Raw genomic sequence first — 14,458 nt, forward strand, 5'->3', positions numbered from 1 at the left:
GGCTTTGCACCGAGGATCCCTTTCAACATTTCTTCTTACAAGATGCAGGGTTCTTTCAGAAGATCCAGGGTGACTTGGAAAAGGTTTTGTGCACTCTTTTTCCACTCTCGTAAATTGTATGATCACTCTATTAACAGTAGAAATGAGTATTGAAAGATTTCCTGCTATTTTGCATTGATTAAGACCACCTTCATGTTGAGCTATGATTTGTCCTTGCAGAAATTCTGATAGGTCTGCTGCTTCTTTGGTTTGTGGCATGTTTCAATGTTGTGAGATGGAGTTTTAATGAGATACTCGAATTTATTTCAGCACTATTCTTATCTGTAAATATAAATAAGCATATATTAATCTTGAGAAAATATTTATCTTAGTGTCTATCCTTTTCAGTCATGTCTCTGTATATATAATATTATTTATTTGAAAAATATTGTTATATATATGTAACATTAATATTTATTTGAAAAATATTGAAACATATATGTAATGTTATTATTTATTTGAAAAATATTGTTATATATATATGTAACGTTATTTGAAAAATATTGTTATATATATATGTAATGTTATTATTTATTTGAAAAATATTCTTATATATATATATATATGTAACCTTATTTATTTGAAAAATATTGTTATATATATGTAATGTTATTTATTTGAAAAATATTGTTATATATATGTAACGTTATTTATTTGAAAAATATTGTTATAAATAACGTTACATATATGTTACAATATTTTTCAAATGAACATTAATGTTTCATATATATTATAATAATATTTTTCAAATAAATAATAACATTACATATATATTAACATATTTCCAAATAAATAAGGTTACATATATATATTTGGAAATATTGTAATATATATGTAACATTATTATTTATTTGAAAAATATTGTAATATATATGTAACGTTAATATTTATGAAAAATATTGTTATATATATATATATATATACGTAACGTTAATAATTATTTGAAAGATATTGCTATACATATGTAACATTATTTATTTGGAAAATATTATATATATAAAATTAATATTTATTTGGAAAATAGTATTGTAATATATATGTAACGTGCACACACTGATTTCATTTTATTTCATTGAACATAAAGTTTTGTATTGTTAGTTTCATCGTTCTTATATTTTTGCAAAATTTTTTTTTATTCCAGTTTGAGGAAATGAAACGAGAAAAGATGAACCGCAAAGATAATTGGCTCCATGAAAACATTGTTGTGAAAATAATCACCAAAAAATTAGGCGAAAAATTTTATAAAAAAAAGGCAGTTGTTAAGGTGAGTATTGAACCCTGCTTTTATTATTATTTTCTAACTAGGAGTTCTTTTATGCATCACTATAAACAAATGGTGTTCCCTGCAATCTGAGTGATAACAAGTCTCTTCAGATTTCCAGTGCTTTCAGCTTTTATCAAAATCACTATGAATCACTTTGTGTTTTCGCAATAACAATTGCATTTCAAACTTGTAGTCATGTGCAAAACCAAGTTCCCGTCGTTACGAAAACATATGAACATTCACATTTTCTATATTTTGTTCACTGCGTCTTCTTGAATATCCCCTTTCCATGATCCTCCCAGAATTTGTATGATATACGAGAAAATGAAAACATCACCTTCTAAAAATTATATAAATTGATCAAGTAGTTTTATTTTTATAAAGAAAATAATTTTTAAGCGATTAATGGGAATTCATAGACATTACAACATAAATTTGATATGTATGAATTATAAGGACCTGTGGCGCAGTGGTTAGAGCACTTGGAAAAATCAATTGTAAAAAGTGATATTCTTCTGAAGGTTGAAGATTCAATCCTCAGTGTGGGTGACTGAAAAATACAATTGCAAATTACTTAGAACCTCTATCCAGTCATGACTGACGGAACAAGAGCACGCTACCTCTGTGAAGTAAATAAAGGGTTCCATTCGGAATTCCGTCCAAATTCCTGAAACATTCCTGAGTTCGACAAGATACACCTGAAGAAGGTTGGAGGTTACATTGACTAAAACGTTGTGAAAATCACACTTAAGATGAGAACAGTAGTCTGATGAATCCAATTAATATTTTATTTTCGTATTTAAAAATGAAACTACTCGATATGTGATTTTTGGAATATGACATTTTCGTTTTGTCACAAGCACGCAAATCATGATACAGATTTTTCTTTATTTTTGTTTTTTAATATCCGGGAAATTCGGAACATGAACCAGCCTTAAAGTTCCTTATTTACACTTTCAAAGAGGCTAAGCAAACTCTGTTAGAAGACAGAAGAGGTTTATTCAAATTTGATCTTCGATTGGGAATGGGGAAACAGATTGATTTTTTGCTAAACAGTTCACTCCTTGTAAGTAAAAAAAATAAAAATAAACAAAGATCGAAACGTAAAGACAGTGAGTCAAGTACGATAACCATTAGGTCAGCTTGCCATGATCTTTAAAAATTTTTTTCAAACCTACTTATTCTTAACATAAGCAATCTGTCACGTGAACAATTCACGCATGCATATTCATGAAACAGTTGACAAACAGATAAAGATCTGACCCTTTAGGAGCCCTTTTTCCGGATAAAAATCGATTAAAAAGTTTTCCATGTGTTTGAATACCCTATGTATCAGATTTAAATTCTGTAGATCAAAAATTTGTTGAATATATAAGTTGATAAATGTCCTCACACATATTTTCTTAATTTTATAGATATATATAGATTTGTATGAAACCAAATTTATAAAAATGACTCCATGCTCTTTATAAAAAAAATTTATACAAAAATATTATAAAAATGACTCCATGCTCTTTATAAAAAAATTTATACAAAAATATTTTAAAAATGACTCCATGCTCTTTATAAAAAAAATTTATACAAAAGTATTTTAAAAATGACTCCATGCTCTTTATAAAAAAATTTATACAAAAATATTTTAAAAATGACTCCATGCTCTTTATAAAAAAAATTTATACAAAAATATTATAAAAATGACTCCATGCTCTTTATAAAAAAACTTCGCATAATTTTCATTTCTAAAAACTTTTGTTCATTGGAAAAAAAGAACCAAAACATTTTTTTTTCAACATTCATCAACAACCGCTTTATTTTATTGTTGCTTTTTTTGTGTTTTTTTTTTTTTTGCAGGAAGTACAGAATCTTTTTACGGCTGTTGTGAAAATTATTGAATCTGGGGAGAAAATAAAACTTGATCAAACGCACTTAGAAACAGTGATTCCTGCTTTAGGTCAGTTTTTATTTTTTTATATTTTACACAATGTTATTAATCGCAAAAATGTATACAACATAATCACTTTATCCCTCTAAGCATTTTTTTTTCATTATTATAAACCAAAAATCCAATTTTCACGTATCACATAGTGGAGCTTGGGTTTACTTTTGACGCCTTTGTAACCTTCACTTCCCTCGTTCTGTCCTTTACTACTCACATTTCATGAGTGATGTTTCTGACAAAGAGGGAAAAATTGCTGTTTACTCGACCTGAATCTATCTAACACTTATTGTTGTTTAGTTTGGGACCTTGAAGTAGTATGTGTATGTATATCTATATTGAGTAAAACGATTCATGATTGTGAATTAAAAATCAACTCGAGTGTACGATCGTTTCAGAAACGATGTTCATTTTATTGAAATCTCCAAAACATAACAGCATGCCAAAAGATAGACTGACTGAACTAAAAACAAATTTTATAATGGAGATAAATAAGGAATATCTGTCTTACTCACGACTAAAATGCTAGTTTTATTTTGGTGTCTTTAACTTCTTCCCTCCCACCCCCGCCCTATTTTTTTGCTGATGAGGAGACTGTTTTAAAGGACAAAACTTTTGTCAAATTATTGTCAAAACTTATTGTCAATTTCAATAAAATGAACATCGTTTCCGAAACGATCGTACAATCGAGTTGATTTTGTTTGTTTTTTTCTTTTGAAATTGATTTTTAAGTCACAATTATGAATTGTTTTACTCAATATTAATATAGCTCTAGGATACCTATACCTATTGAGCTTATTATATATTGTACAATGGGCACTGTTTTCTTTAAAAAGTATTAATACATTTACTAATACATTAAAATAAACTCTGCTCTTTAAACTCCAGGTCTAATTCCATCTTAAAGATATATATATATATATATGTCCTTTAAAACATAGTCTCCTCATCAGCAAAAAAAAAAAAAAAAAAAAAAAAAAAGAAAAAAAAAAAAAATATATATATATATATATATATATATATTAGTAATTTATAAAATATATATGGCGATTAAGCTACACTGAATATTCGGTGTTTCATCCACTCTAGTACTCCTCAGGCTTATGCGCGAATTCTGTGGTTGTTTATCGTTTTTATATGCTCCTCTTCTGTTGAAACGATAAACAACCACAGAATTCACGCATAAGCCTAAGGAGTCCTAGAGTGGATGAAACGCCGAATATTCAGTGTAGCTTAATCGCCATATATATTTTATAAATTACTAACTAGCTCTACCTACGTATTGAGCACTTTTGAAGTAAATACTTAAAGTTTACGCATAAATCTATACTTTCGTATATTAATTTTATGTGAATAAATTAGGTAGTTATATATATATATATATATATATATATATATAGAGAGAGAGAGAGAGAGAGTAATTCTTGCTGTCTTCATTACCATATATATATATATATATTGATTGCTATCTTTTGAATCTTCACTTCTATTTGCCTTAACGTTTTATATATAAAAAAACTGGAACTTCACTTCTCTGTGATCTGATGTTTTTTTTTTTCTTGAAGCTTTAATTTACCCTGAACATCTATAATTCTGTTTTCTCGTTCTTTATGGAATTTTGCCTTAAATGGATTTTACCTTATTATTCATTGGATTTTTACAATCTTTTTCTTCCTTTTTCTGATTTCCTGCTTTCATAATCATTTTGAATCCCTATAAACTGTCACTAATTCTTTAATAACTTTTTTGATGCAAGAATGATTAATTGCATATTTGTAGTTTCTTTCAATGCATTAACCTGTAAAATTTATTGTATATTTTGCAAACCTCTTTCCTTTGATGAGAAGAATTGCATTTTTCAAAACTCCTTAGAATAAGGTCTTTTTTGTTTATTTGTAGTCCTCGTTGGATAATTAAAAATTTTGTATACCTTCCTTACAGGTTTATAATGTTATATATATATAAACGAGAAAAGACACTGATAGAAATTCAGTTGAAAAATCCTGATAGATATTACTTAAAGTAATACTTTCAAGGAAATCCTAGCCAAAAAGGAAAAGCTCAATATTTAAGAATAGAGCAATATATAATTTATATGTTATTTTCTGTGGTCCAGATTCTTTCTATCATCACCAGAATTATTTTGCCATCTTTGGTATTTTGATAACTACACTATTGACTCCGAGGTCCATGGCACACTTAGTTCAATGCTCAAATTCTATTACTCATTGGGATAATTACAATGGAATGGTATATCCGCCCAATTTCGGATATACTTTGTCGACACTGAGAAAGCATCTGGACCACAGCAAATAACACGCAATCAACGCAACAACGAATAAGGCTGCCCGGTATACTTTTCGAAATATCAATAAGGAACAGTACGCTTTCGCTATATGGGGATATCACTTTCTCCCATGGGCTTATTTTCTGCCCACCCGGATTTATAACCCCGAATGACATTGGACTCCTTCCGATAATGGACTATCCAGGTTATATCAATTTCTCTTTTTGTATAATTTTCTCCATATAATTATCCACAACCACTCAAAAAACTATTTTCAATAATTGTGCTGAAAAGCAAAATAGCGTCCATTCGCAGCTGAACATTTTGCTAACTGCATTTCATTTCCTCTGATGATATGATCCATTGTTGAAAATCCATGGATTAAGGAAATTAAAATAACCCCTTCTATATATTCCTTTGTCAAACAATAAATTCTTCAATCGAATATATGTCTCTATATGTTGTTTTTTCAGAATTTAAAATTGAACCATGAAACATAAGTGAATAAATGACAAAAACTATTTTTCAAAATTCATGATGTTTTTGTCATTTATTCACTATATTGCTCTGTAATTACATTGAGCTTCTTAAATAAGGATTGGTATATTTAAAAAAAATTATTTTTTTACATAGGCATAACCACTTATCAAGGTCAGAGACCACTCGAGGATAAGGATTAAGAGTGTACAATTGGACAATATAGTAATCGTTAGTAATGGAAATTCGGTAAATTTGTTAACTTAAGTGGAACGGCTCATCAAGAACTTGTTTACGTTAGATTTGAAGACAATCAGATTGTAGTCAGCTGGAAAACAGGAAACCAGAAGAGAGTTCCACAGGCGTGCAGTTATAAGAAAGAAACTTTGTTCATGGAATCTACGTTTAGGTTTAGGCACAGATAAAGAGTGGGGGAAATTATTGATAGTGTTTTCAGCTAGACGAGTGTTTCTTGTGAAAGTTTGGCGAATATAAGAATATATATTTCTACATCAAATGGCTTCATGTCTTGTCTGGGGGTGATTACATTAAAAAAAAAATACTTGTTTGGATTTTCTTTTTTTTAAAGCAGGGAGGGGATCGTATCCAGGTGAAAAAATGAGTATTTGATATTCTATTTTATCAAGATTAGCAACGCATTAGTAGAGAGAACAAAAATGAATCCAATGATGCCCAAAAAGGTTGTACCTATTTACTATGCCTCCCCACGGGACAGAGTTAGACACCAGAGTCGTTTTTTAACGTGGAGAAAAGGTACAAAAATAAAAATTGTCTCAGTTGTGAAGGATTTCTCCTCCACTGAAAGAGAACGAGAAATGGAAGTGTCGCATCATGTTACTTTTTCAGTAATGCATACGCCAGAATTAAAAGCTGTTTGTAAACAAGAACAAACTATTTCTTAATAGTTTGTCATGTAAACATGCACGAGACAGCTGCATATGAATAGCAGATTTGCTGCAAGTGATTAATATTTAAGAGAGGAGAGACCATGCAGAAGATTGGAAATGTCTAATTTAGAAACTTGTCTACTTGCAAAATATTTTTCAGATACCAGATCTCTAATGTGGTTAGGGACCACTTCAATTTTTGCCAGAAATAAGGGCTCTCCTTTAGCAGATCTTTCTGAAATTTACTAGATTTGTAAATAAAATAAAGGCTTTATTTCTCGCACATTTAAATGTTAGTGTAATGGAACATAAAACATGTTTGTGGAAAAGAAATATTTATTTATAAAAAATAATTATATTTTTTTTTGTCACCGCAAAATATGGCTGATAAGTTTCTTATTCTATTGCAGGTAAAAAAGTGTTGATAGTGAACGGCGCTTATCGAGAGAGTGTAGCACGACTGCAATCACTGAACGAGGAGAAATTCTATTGTACAGTTACCATCGACCAGGTGAGTGTGTACAGTCGACATGTAAGGTGCACCCCCTCAGCCAAATCTTAATGTGACATGAAAAGATGTGTTTCTGTTCTATACTAATAAATAACCACTTATCAAGACTAAAACAAACACACTTGAAGATAAGGGTTAACAAGGTGGATCAGTTTTTAGTTGAAAGATGATGAATATTATGAGAGGATTGAAGATGATGAATGGAATGAACAAAATTTAATTACTTGTGAGGACGGTTTGTAATATTACACATGCATTTTAATGTTGGCATGCGGTTTATTTTAGAAAATAAATTCAAAGATTTATTTTAGGAAATAAATTAAAAGAACAACGAAAAAAAAGGGAAATTCTATATTTTTACCAAATAGAGAATTTAAGCAGAAAAATACATCATTGTTTTGTCAAGATGTCCTTTCTCCATATAAGACTTCTTGTAAGGAGGGGAGGAGTAATTGGGCTAGTGGATATTTCCATGGACTATGGAATTGACTACGATGAATGAAAACCCTATTGAACCTTTTTTTTTTTTTTTTTTTTTTACTCACATTCATCTCTAATAAGGCGTATCGCAACTTGGACATAAGGGACTACTTTTTGGGACCATGCCTAGGAAAGATCAACAAGATGTTAGTTTACATTACATTTAAACTTCTGCATATCAGTACAGTCAGGGAAGTGAGTAGGAGAAAGGGAATTTCAAAGTCTAGCTGTTTGAGGAAAGAAACTATTAGAGTAAAAAGCTTTCTGGCATTTAGGGACCTCAACAGTGAAGGGGAGAGATTTTGTTGCTAAACGAGTTTGTTGGGGAGATGTACATCGAGGAGGCACAATTGCAACAAGTTAGTTGAAAGATGATGAATATTATGAGAGAATTGAAGATGAATAGAATGAACAAAATTTAATTACTTGTGAGGACGGTTTGTAATATTACACATGCATTTTCATGTAGGCATGCGGGCCCCAACATGCTATAAACTCGCAAAAGAGACAAAGAATAGAAAAGAACTTCAACTCCTGTTTCAGGTTTTAAGAAAAGATCTTTATTCCTCATTCTCCTGCCACGTGTGACTTCTCATTACGGCTGTGACGTCACTCACGTCTCTAACGTCCTCGTTCTTTTTATACTTTTTTCTTTATCCTTACTCTGATGTCATTTTGCACACGGCTCGACATTTACACAAAGTTCCCATATGCGTGTCCGTGCTCTGTTACAGGGTTATGACAAGTATTTGTTGGCATTGAATTTGAAGATGACTGTTATAGTCTGCAGAAAAGCAGTTCTGTGATTGTGTTCCACAGGTGGAAAGTTCTTGGAAAGAAACCCTGGTAACATGTAACACGGATGCAAAGTTCTTTAAAAGAAACTCTGTTCATGGAAATTCACTTGATGTTAGGAACATAGAGGAAGAAAGGAAAGTTGAAGTTGTGGTATTAAGAGGGGTTCTTGCTGTAAATGTCCTACAAGAAGGAACCAGAGATTGAAGCTCAGTCGAGTATCTTCCATGAAAATAACGCTAGAGTATTAAGAAAATGGACCTTGAGTTTACTTCTGGTAATCTTGTAACTCTCACCTCTCTTATTTTATTCTTTAGTTCTCGTGTTTATAATACGGCATTATCACGTTTGACACACTGGCTCCCATCAGATCACCGAAGTTAAGCAATAATGAGCCTGGCCAGTACCAGATGGGTGACTTCCAGATGCTGTATGTGTTCTCCGCATTGTTTTCAGTTGTCTTTAACTTCCCCTTGCCACCAGACTCAAACAGTGCTGATTCAGGAGAGGCGTGGTTGGTGATTGGGTAACTCTTGCCTCACAATTACATATACAGCTGCCCTTACAGTGGGTATCCTTTGTTTTGCGAGACTGAACGGAGGCAGCGAATTCCTCACATTCCATGAGCAATGTTTCTGATGAAGGGGGGGAAAAAATTTCTGTTTTTTGGTCAAAATTTCTGCATCTCCCCCTTATTTTAGCATGTTAACCATGTGAAGAGGCATATAAATAAGCGGCCATGGTTGGTGTGTACCTGGTGAACGGATGCAGTGGTGTGCAAACCTGAAGCCCTTCAGATTCAAGAATAATGCGCTTATGCAAATTTAGGTGTTGCTGGGAGTTTGAGCTGGCAAGATAAAAGACAGATTTTTTTGCTCAACAGATATTTTTTCGTTTATGAACGCCATCTTATTCGCTGTATGTGATTTATTGTTGGGAGAAAAAAGAAGAGGATTGCTGTTACTTGTGTAAAGAGCAAACATCTTTGTTGTGTGAAAAAAATAGCACAAAATAATCCGTCTGTAGTTATAATAGTATAGTAATGTTTCTCAATAGTAATGTTTTCCAAGAGTAGTGCAATGTCTTCTAAGAATATGATTAATTATGATACCTATAGAATTATATTTGGCATTAAATGACCCATAGATAGTTGATATGCCGTAAAGCAAATCAACTCCCCACGGAACAGAGTTAGACACCAGGGTCGTTTTTTAATGTGGAGAAAAGGAACAAAAAAATATAAATTGTCTCAGTCGTGAAGGATTTCTCCTCCACTAGCAGAACAAGAAATTGAAGTATAGCATCTGAAGAACAGATACTACACTTTGATCTTGTCTCCGCTAACAACTTTTAGGTTATTTGTTTAGCATGTATGCGTGTAATTGTTTCGAAATTTCTGATTTAAACAAATAAAATGAACACATCTAGACATGGTGGTTGGTTACTTGACCCCCACGCCATCCCAACCCCTTCCTGTTTCAGTCTTGATGTCTAGTCTTTCTCTACTCTATCATTATTTCCATGAAAAATGCTCGACTGAGCTCCGATCCCTGGTTTCTTGTCAAACATTCACAGAAGGAATTAAGACAAAATGGAATTTCCATGAGCAGGACTACTCAGCTTTCAAACACCTGAGATTGCTTCCCTACAGGCTATTACCTTCATCGTTTTGCCATCTTTATTACATCTGTTTAGTATGGCTTTCAGAAATTGACTTTCAAACGAACCTATCTCTGGCCAGGTCTTTATTTATCCTTCAAAGCTATTAGCACTTGTGTTTTCCTTAGGCATGCCCTGTGAATTGATCCTGCTATCTCAACTGTTCTCCATCGATTAACCCAAGAACTTTCATCATCCATATTCAGTTTAACGTCTGTTTTACATGCTGGCATGTTTTTGTACAGCTTTTAGAAATTGACTTCCAAGCCGACCTGTCTCTGACCAGGTCTTTATTCATCCCTCTTTCTATCTAATCGATCCTCATCACTTCCTCCCATAAAGTTTTATAAATCTTTTTCTTTTCTTATTTCTAGGGTCCGCTCGCCGGCCGTACACTTGAGAAGATGCAGTACGAAGATATAAGCAAAATCTACCAACCTTCATGAAAAGAGATTGTTGTCGAGCCGCGAGTCGAACGGTGTTCTCAGGAGTTTACATAATGGAACAAACACTGCCATCATCACCATTACCATCTACATCATCATCATCGTCTACATTATTTAAAACAAGTTGAATAAAAGAATGGTTGAGCTTGTCAGTGAATATATAGACTATAGAATTATACAGTTATTTACTCTTTGAATATGAGTGCTTAGTTTTGGGGGATGCGGAGTTATGACTAGGCCTATGACAAGAGAATATTCTTTACATTATTTTGACTCTCTAGTGTATATCAGTTAATATCTTATATGTTTTTAGATACAGTGATGTGGTTCTCAATTGATTAACTGTGTCAGATATATACTCGAGAGTCAAAACAATGATAAAAATATTCTCTTGTCATAGCCCCAATTATCACAAAGCATCAGATCAGACAATCCTTGGTTTGTATTGTCTGTGGAAAATTTTTTTTTTGGTGTCTTTGATAAAATTCCAAACTACTTAATTGCCAACTTTACATTTTGTTGATTGTGATCCAATTCTGCTACTTTTTTAGTAGAGTTGGAGGTATGATTGAATGATTTAAATCTAGCTCTATGTTCCAATACTTGTATGCAACTAGAAAAAAAAAGTGAAGTGTTGGGTCATTGAGGACAAGTTTGGTTGTTTGAATTGGAAAAAAAATGGTGCTTATTTAGAATTACATTTGACTAAAAAACAAAAGCAAGAATACAGAAAAATTTTTATGATGTACAAACTTGTCATGGAACAAAAATTTGATATTCCAAAAATCGTTTAAATTTTTTTTTTAATTAATAAAATCAAATTTTACAATTTTTAGCGATTAAAGTTTGTATTATTTTGAATACAAACAAAATCTCTGTAGTCGAATTGAATTGTTGCCCTTGCATTTTGGCAAAATTTAAAACAATATGGCCACTCCTAGCCTCTTTGGTTCCTCATAATTTGATTTCCTTAAAAAAAAACTACTCTATAAATTTATCTGATTTTTGGAATGTGATATTTTCGTTCCATGATGAGTATGTACATCATAAAGATTTTTTTGTATTTTTGTTTTGTAACTACCACTAAACAAGCATCAAAGTGATTTTCAAAACAAATGAAAATAAATTAAAAAATAAAACAAGAAAATCTTTAAGCATTAAAATAACGGTACTTGTACAGTTTAATCAAGACATTAAAAAATGAAAATATTGAAAAAAGTTTATTGTACATATTTGTTATGGAATGAAGTTCTCTGAAAAAATAAAAATAAAAAAAATTTTCACTTAATTTGATCGAGTATTTTTTTTTTTTTTTTACTGTGGAAAAACGTTTTTATGACAGCGTGCTGAAGGTAGCCAAGTTTGGATTTTTAGAACATACCATAGAGAACTAACTCAGTTTAAAGCGCCGACACCCCCTCGTCCCATGTGAAATAATAGCTTTTCTTCCTAAAAATCAAAACATGGCTACCTTTTGATCCGTATCATAACAAATTGTTTTTACCTGTTTAAAAAAAATATACTTCATCAAATTATGAATTTTTTTTTCAGAGAACTTCATTCCATAACGGATACATACAATATAACTTTTTATTTATTTATTTTTTTTTTTTTAAAATATTTTCAATTTTTAATGTGTTGATTAAACTGTACAAGTACCAAAATAACTGTTTCAGAGTTTTTGAGATGAGGATTGATAATTTTTCTTGTTTGAACTACTGTTCTCATGTCCTTTTTCAGGTCTGAAATCTGTATGGAATTTCAAATAGAACCCTTTATTTAATCTATGATGATAATTTTTGTTACATCAGCAATGACTTGGTAGAAGTATTAAGTAATATTGGTTGCTTAAATTACCATTTCTAAGTTTTTGCAGCAACTGTAGGACAGTTTTATGTTAGGTTTTATTGAATACTAGCATTTCAGCCCGGCGTTGCCCGGGTGTTTGGAGGTGTATGTTGAGCTAAAAAAAAAAAAAGTGTTAGTAGGAAGGCAGGCTCGAACCCGTACCACAAAGGAGGAAAAGAACGTGAAAAAAACTGGAAGTAATGTAGGTTTAAATTAAGGCTAGACAATCGAAAAGAGGGGATGACTTTCGAAAATATGGGCGAAAAAAGCGACACCTTTTTTAGCTAATTTTTCGGCATTTGTCCTCTGAAGGAGCGAGCTTCAAAATGATACTGATCTTGTGAAAATCCGTTGCCTCTGTCAAAAGTTTTAGTCAGACATGCAAACATACATACATACATTTATATATTGATAGCTCAAATTTTCGACCCAAACCGATTAAAAAGCCTGACCTATCTCTGAATATCCTTTATGTAAAATTTCAAATTTTTAGACCAGAAATTGAGTAATTTGGTAGAGACCGCAGAGGTTGATTTTTTTTAAAACATTGACCCCTATTATGACCCCTTAACATTTATTGTTTTGGGCTCAAATCAAGTTATTAAGTTAGATCCATGTCCAAGGAACCTATATCTAAAATTTAAAGTGTTTAGACCCAAAATTGTCGGAGGAGTTTGGTAGAGTTATCAAACGTCAAATCGTTGAACTTTGACCCCTTAACAGCCAAATTTCTGGCCGAAAATGGATTACAAAGATTTTCCCAAATCTCAGTACCCGGTATATCAAATTTTGAGTCTATAAGACTGAAAATTTACAGATTTATTGCATTGGGAAATGCACACACAGACAGACCGACACTTTCACTTTTATAGATATATAGATTTTGTGCAAGAGTTTGGTTATTGTTTTTCGAAAAGATTTAGGAAACTTTTTTTTTTTTTTACATAGGAGTCACCACTTATCAAAGCCCAGAAGTCACTCGAGGATAAGGGTTAAAGAATGTACAGTAGTCTATGGGACAATATTGTAATAATCGTTAATAGTGTAAATTTTGTAAATTGGATTACTTAAGAGGAATGGCTCATCAAGAATTTGTTTACGTTGGACTTGAAGACAACCATATTGTAGTCTGCTGGGTAGCAATCAAACGGAAGAGAGTTCCACAGGCGTGCAGTTCTTAGAAAGAAGCTTTGTTCATGGAATTTACGTTTAGGTTTAGGCACAGATAAAGAGTGGGGGAAATTATTGATAGTCATTTCACTTAGACGAGTGTTTCTTGTGAAGATTGGAGCTCAGACGAGCACTTGCCATGAAAATTATAAAGCAGAGACAGGCTAGCAACGTCTCTTCTGTGAGAAAGAGGTTGTAGGGAAGAGAAAAGGGCTTCTCCTATGAGGCTACAAAGTCTATTCTGAAGAACTGTCCAGGAAGGATAAGTCCTTCCTAGCAGCTCCTACCCAGATGTGACAGCAATACTCCATCCTTGGACGTACCTGGCTCTTATATAGGTAGAGAATTCCATCAGCAGGTAGATATCTGCTGGATCGATAGAAGGATCCCACCATTTTTCCAGCAACCTTGGCAACAGATTTGATGCATGTGTTCCATTTCATATCAGGAGTAAAGGTCAAGCCCAGAAGTTTGTCAAAACATGGAGCCTCCCCAAGACGAGAGCCATTCATCCCAATTGATGCCAGATGGAGATCAGTAATTGTTTTTCTATTATTTTTGTCGTAACATAAGATAAATTATTTCAATAAAATCAGATTCATTTTTTTTTTTTTTTTTTTTTTTTTAAACGTTAAAAA

The 14,458-nt window shown here is 32.0% G+C and overlaps 1 protein-coding gene across 1 annotated transcript in view; it reads left to right on the plus strand.

The window, feature by feature from the left end:
* Positions 1-10,965, plus strand: part of LOC145243632 (DNA/RNA-binding protein KIN17-like) — a 29,840-nt gene extending 18,875 nt beyond the window's left edge. Inside the window, exons 4-7 of the mRNA XM_080106654.1 lie at positions 1,181-1,303; positions 3,155-3,254; positions 7,322-7,422; positions 10,731-10,965. Coding sequence (XP_079962780.1) covers positions 1,181-1,303; positions 3,155-3,254; positions 7,322-7,422; positions 10,731-10,802 — 396 coding nt within the window. The 3' untranslated portion in view covers positions 10,803-10,965. The remainder of the gene's footprint in view (positions 1-1,180; positions 1,304-3,154; positions 3,255-7,321; positions 7,423-10,730) is intronic.
* The last annotated feature ends 3,493 nt before the right edge of the window (positions 10,966-14,458 follow it).

The sequence above is a fragment of the Euprymna scolopes genome, chromosome 22, assembly GCF_053919585.1.
Source record: "Euprymna scolopes isolate OS-2025 chromosome 22, ASM5391958v1, whole genome shotgun sequence".
NCBI classification, from domain to species: Eukaryota; Metazoa; Mollusca; class Cephalopoda; order Sepiida; family Sepiolidae; genus Euprymna; species Euprymna scolopes.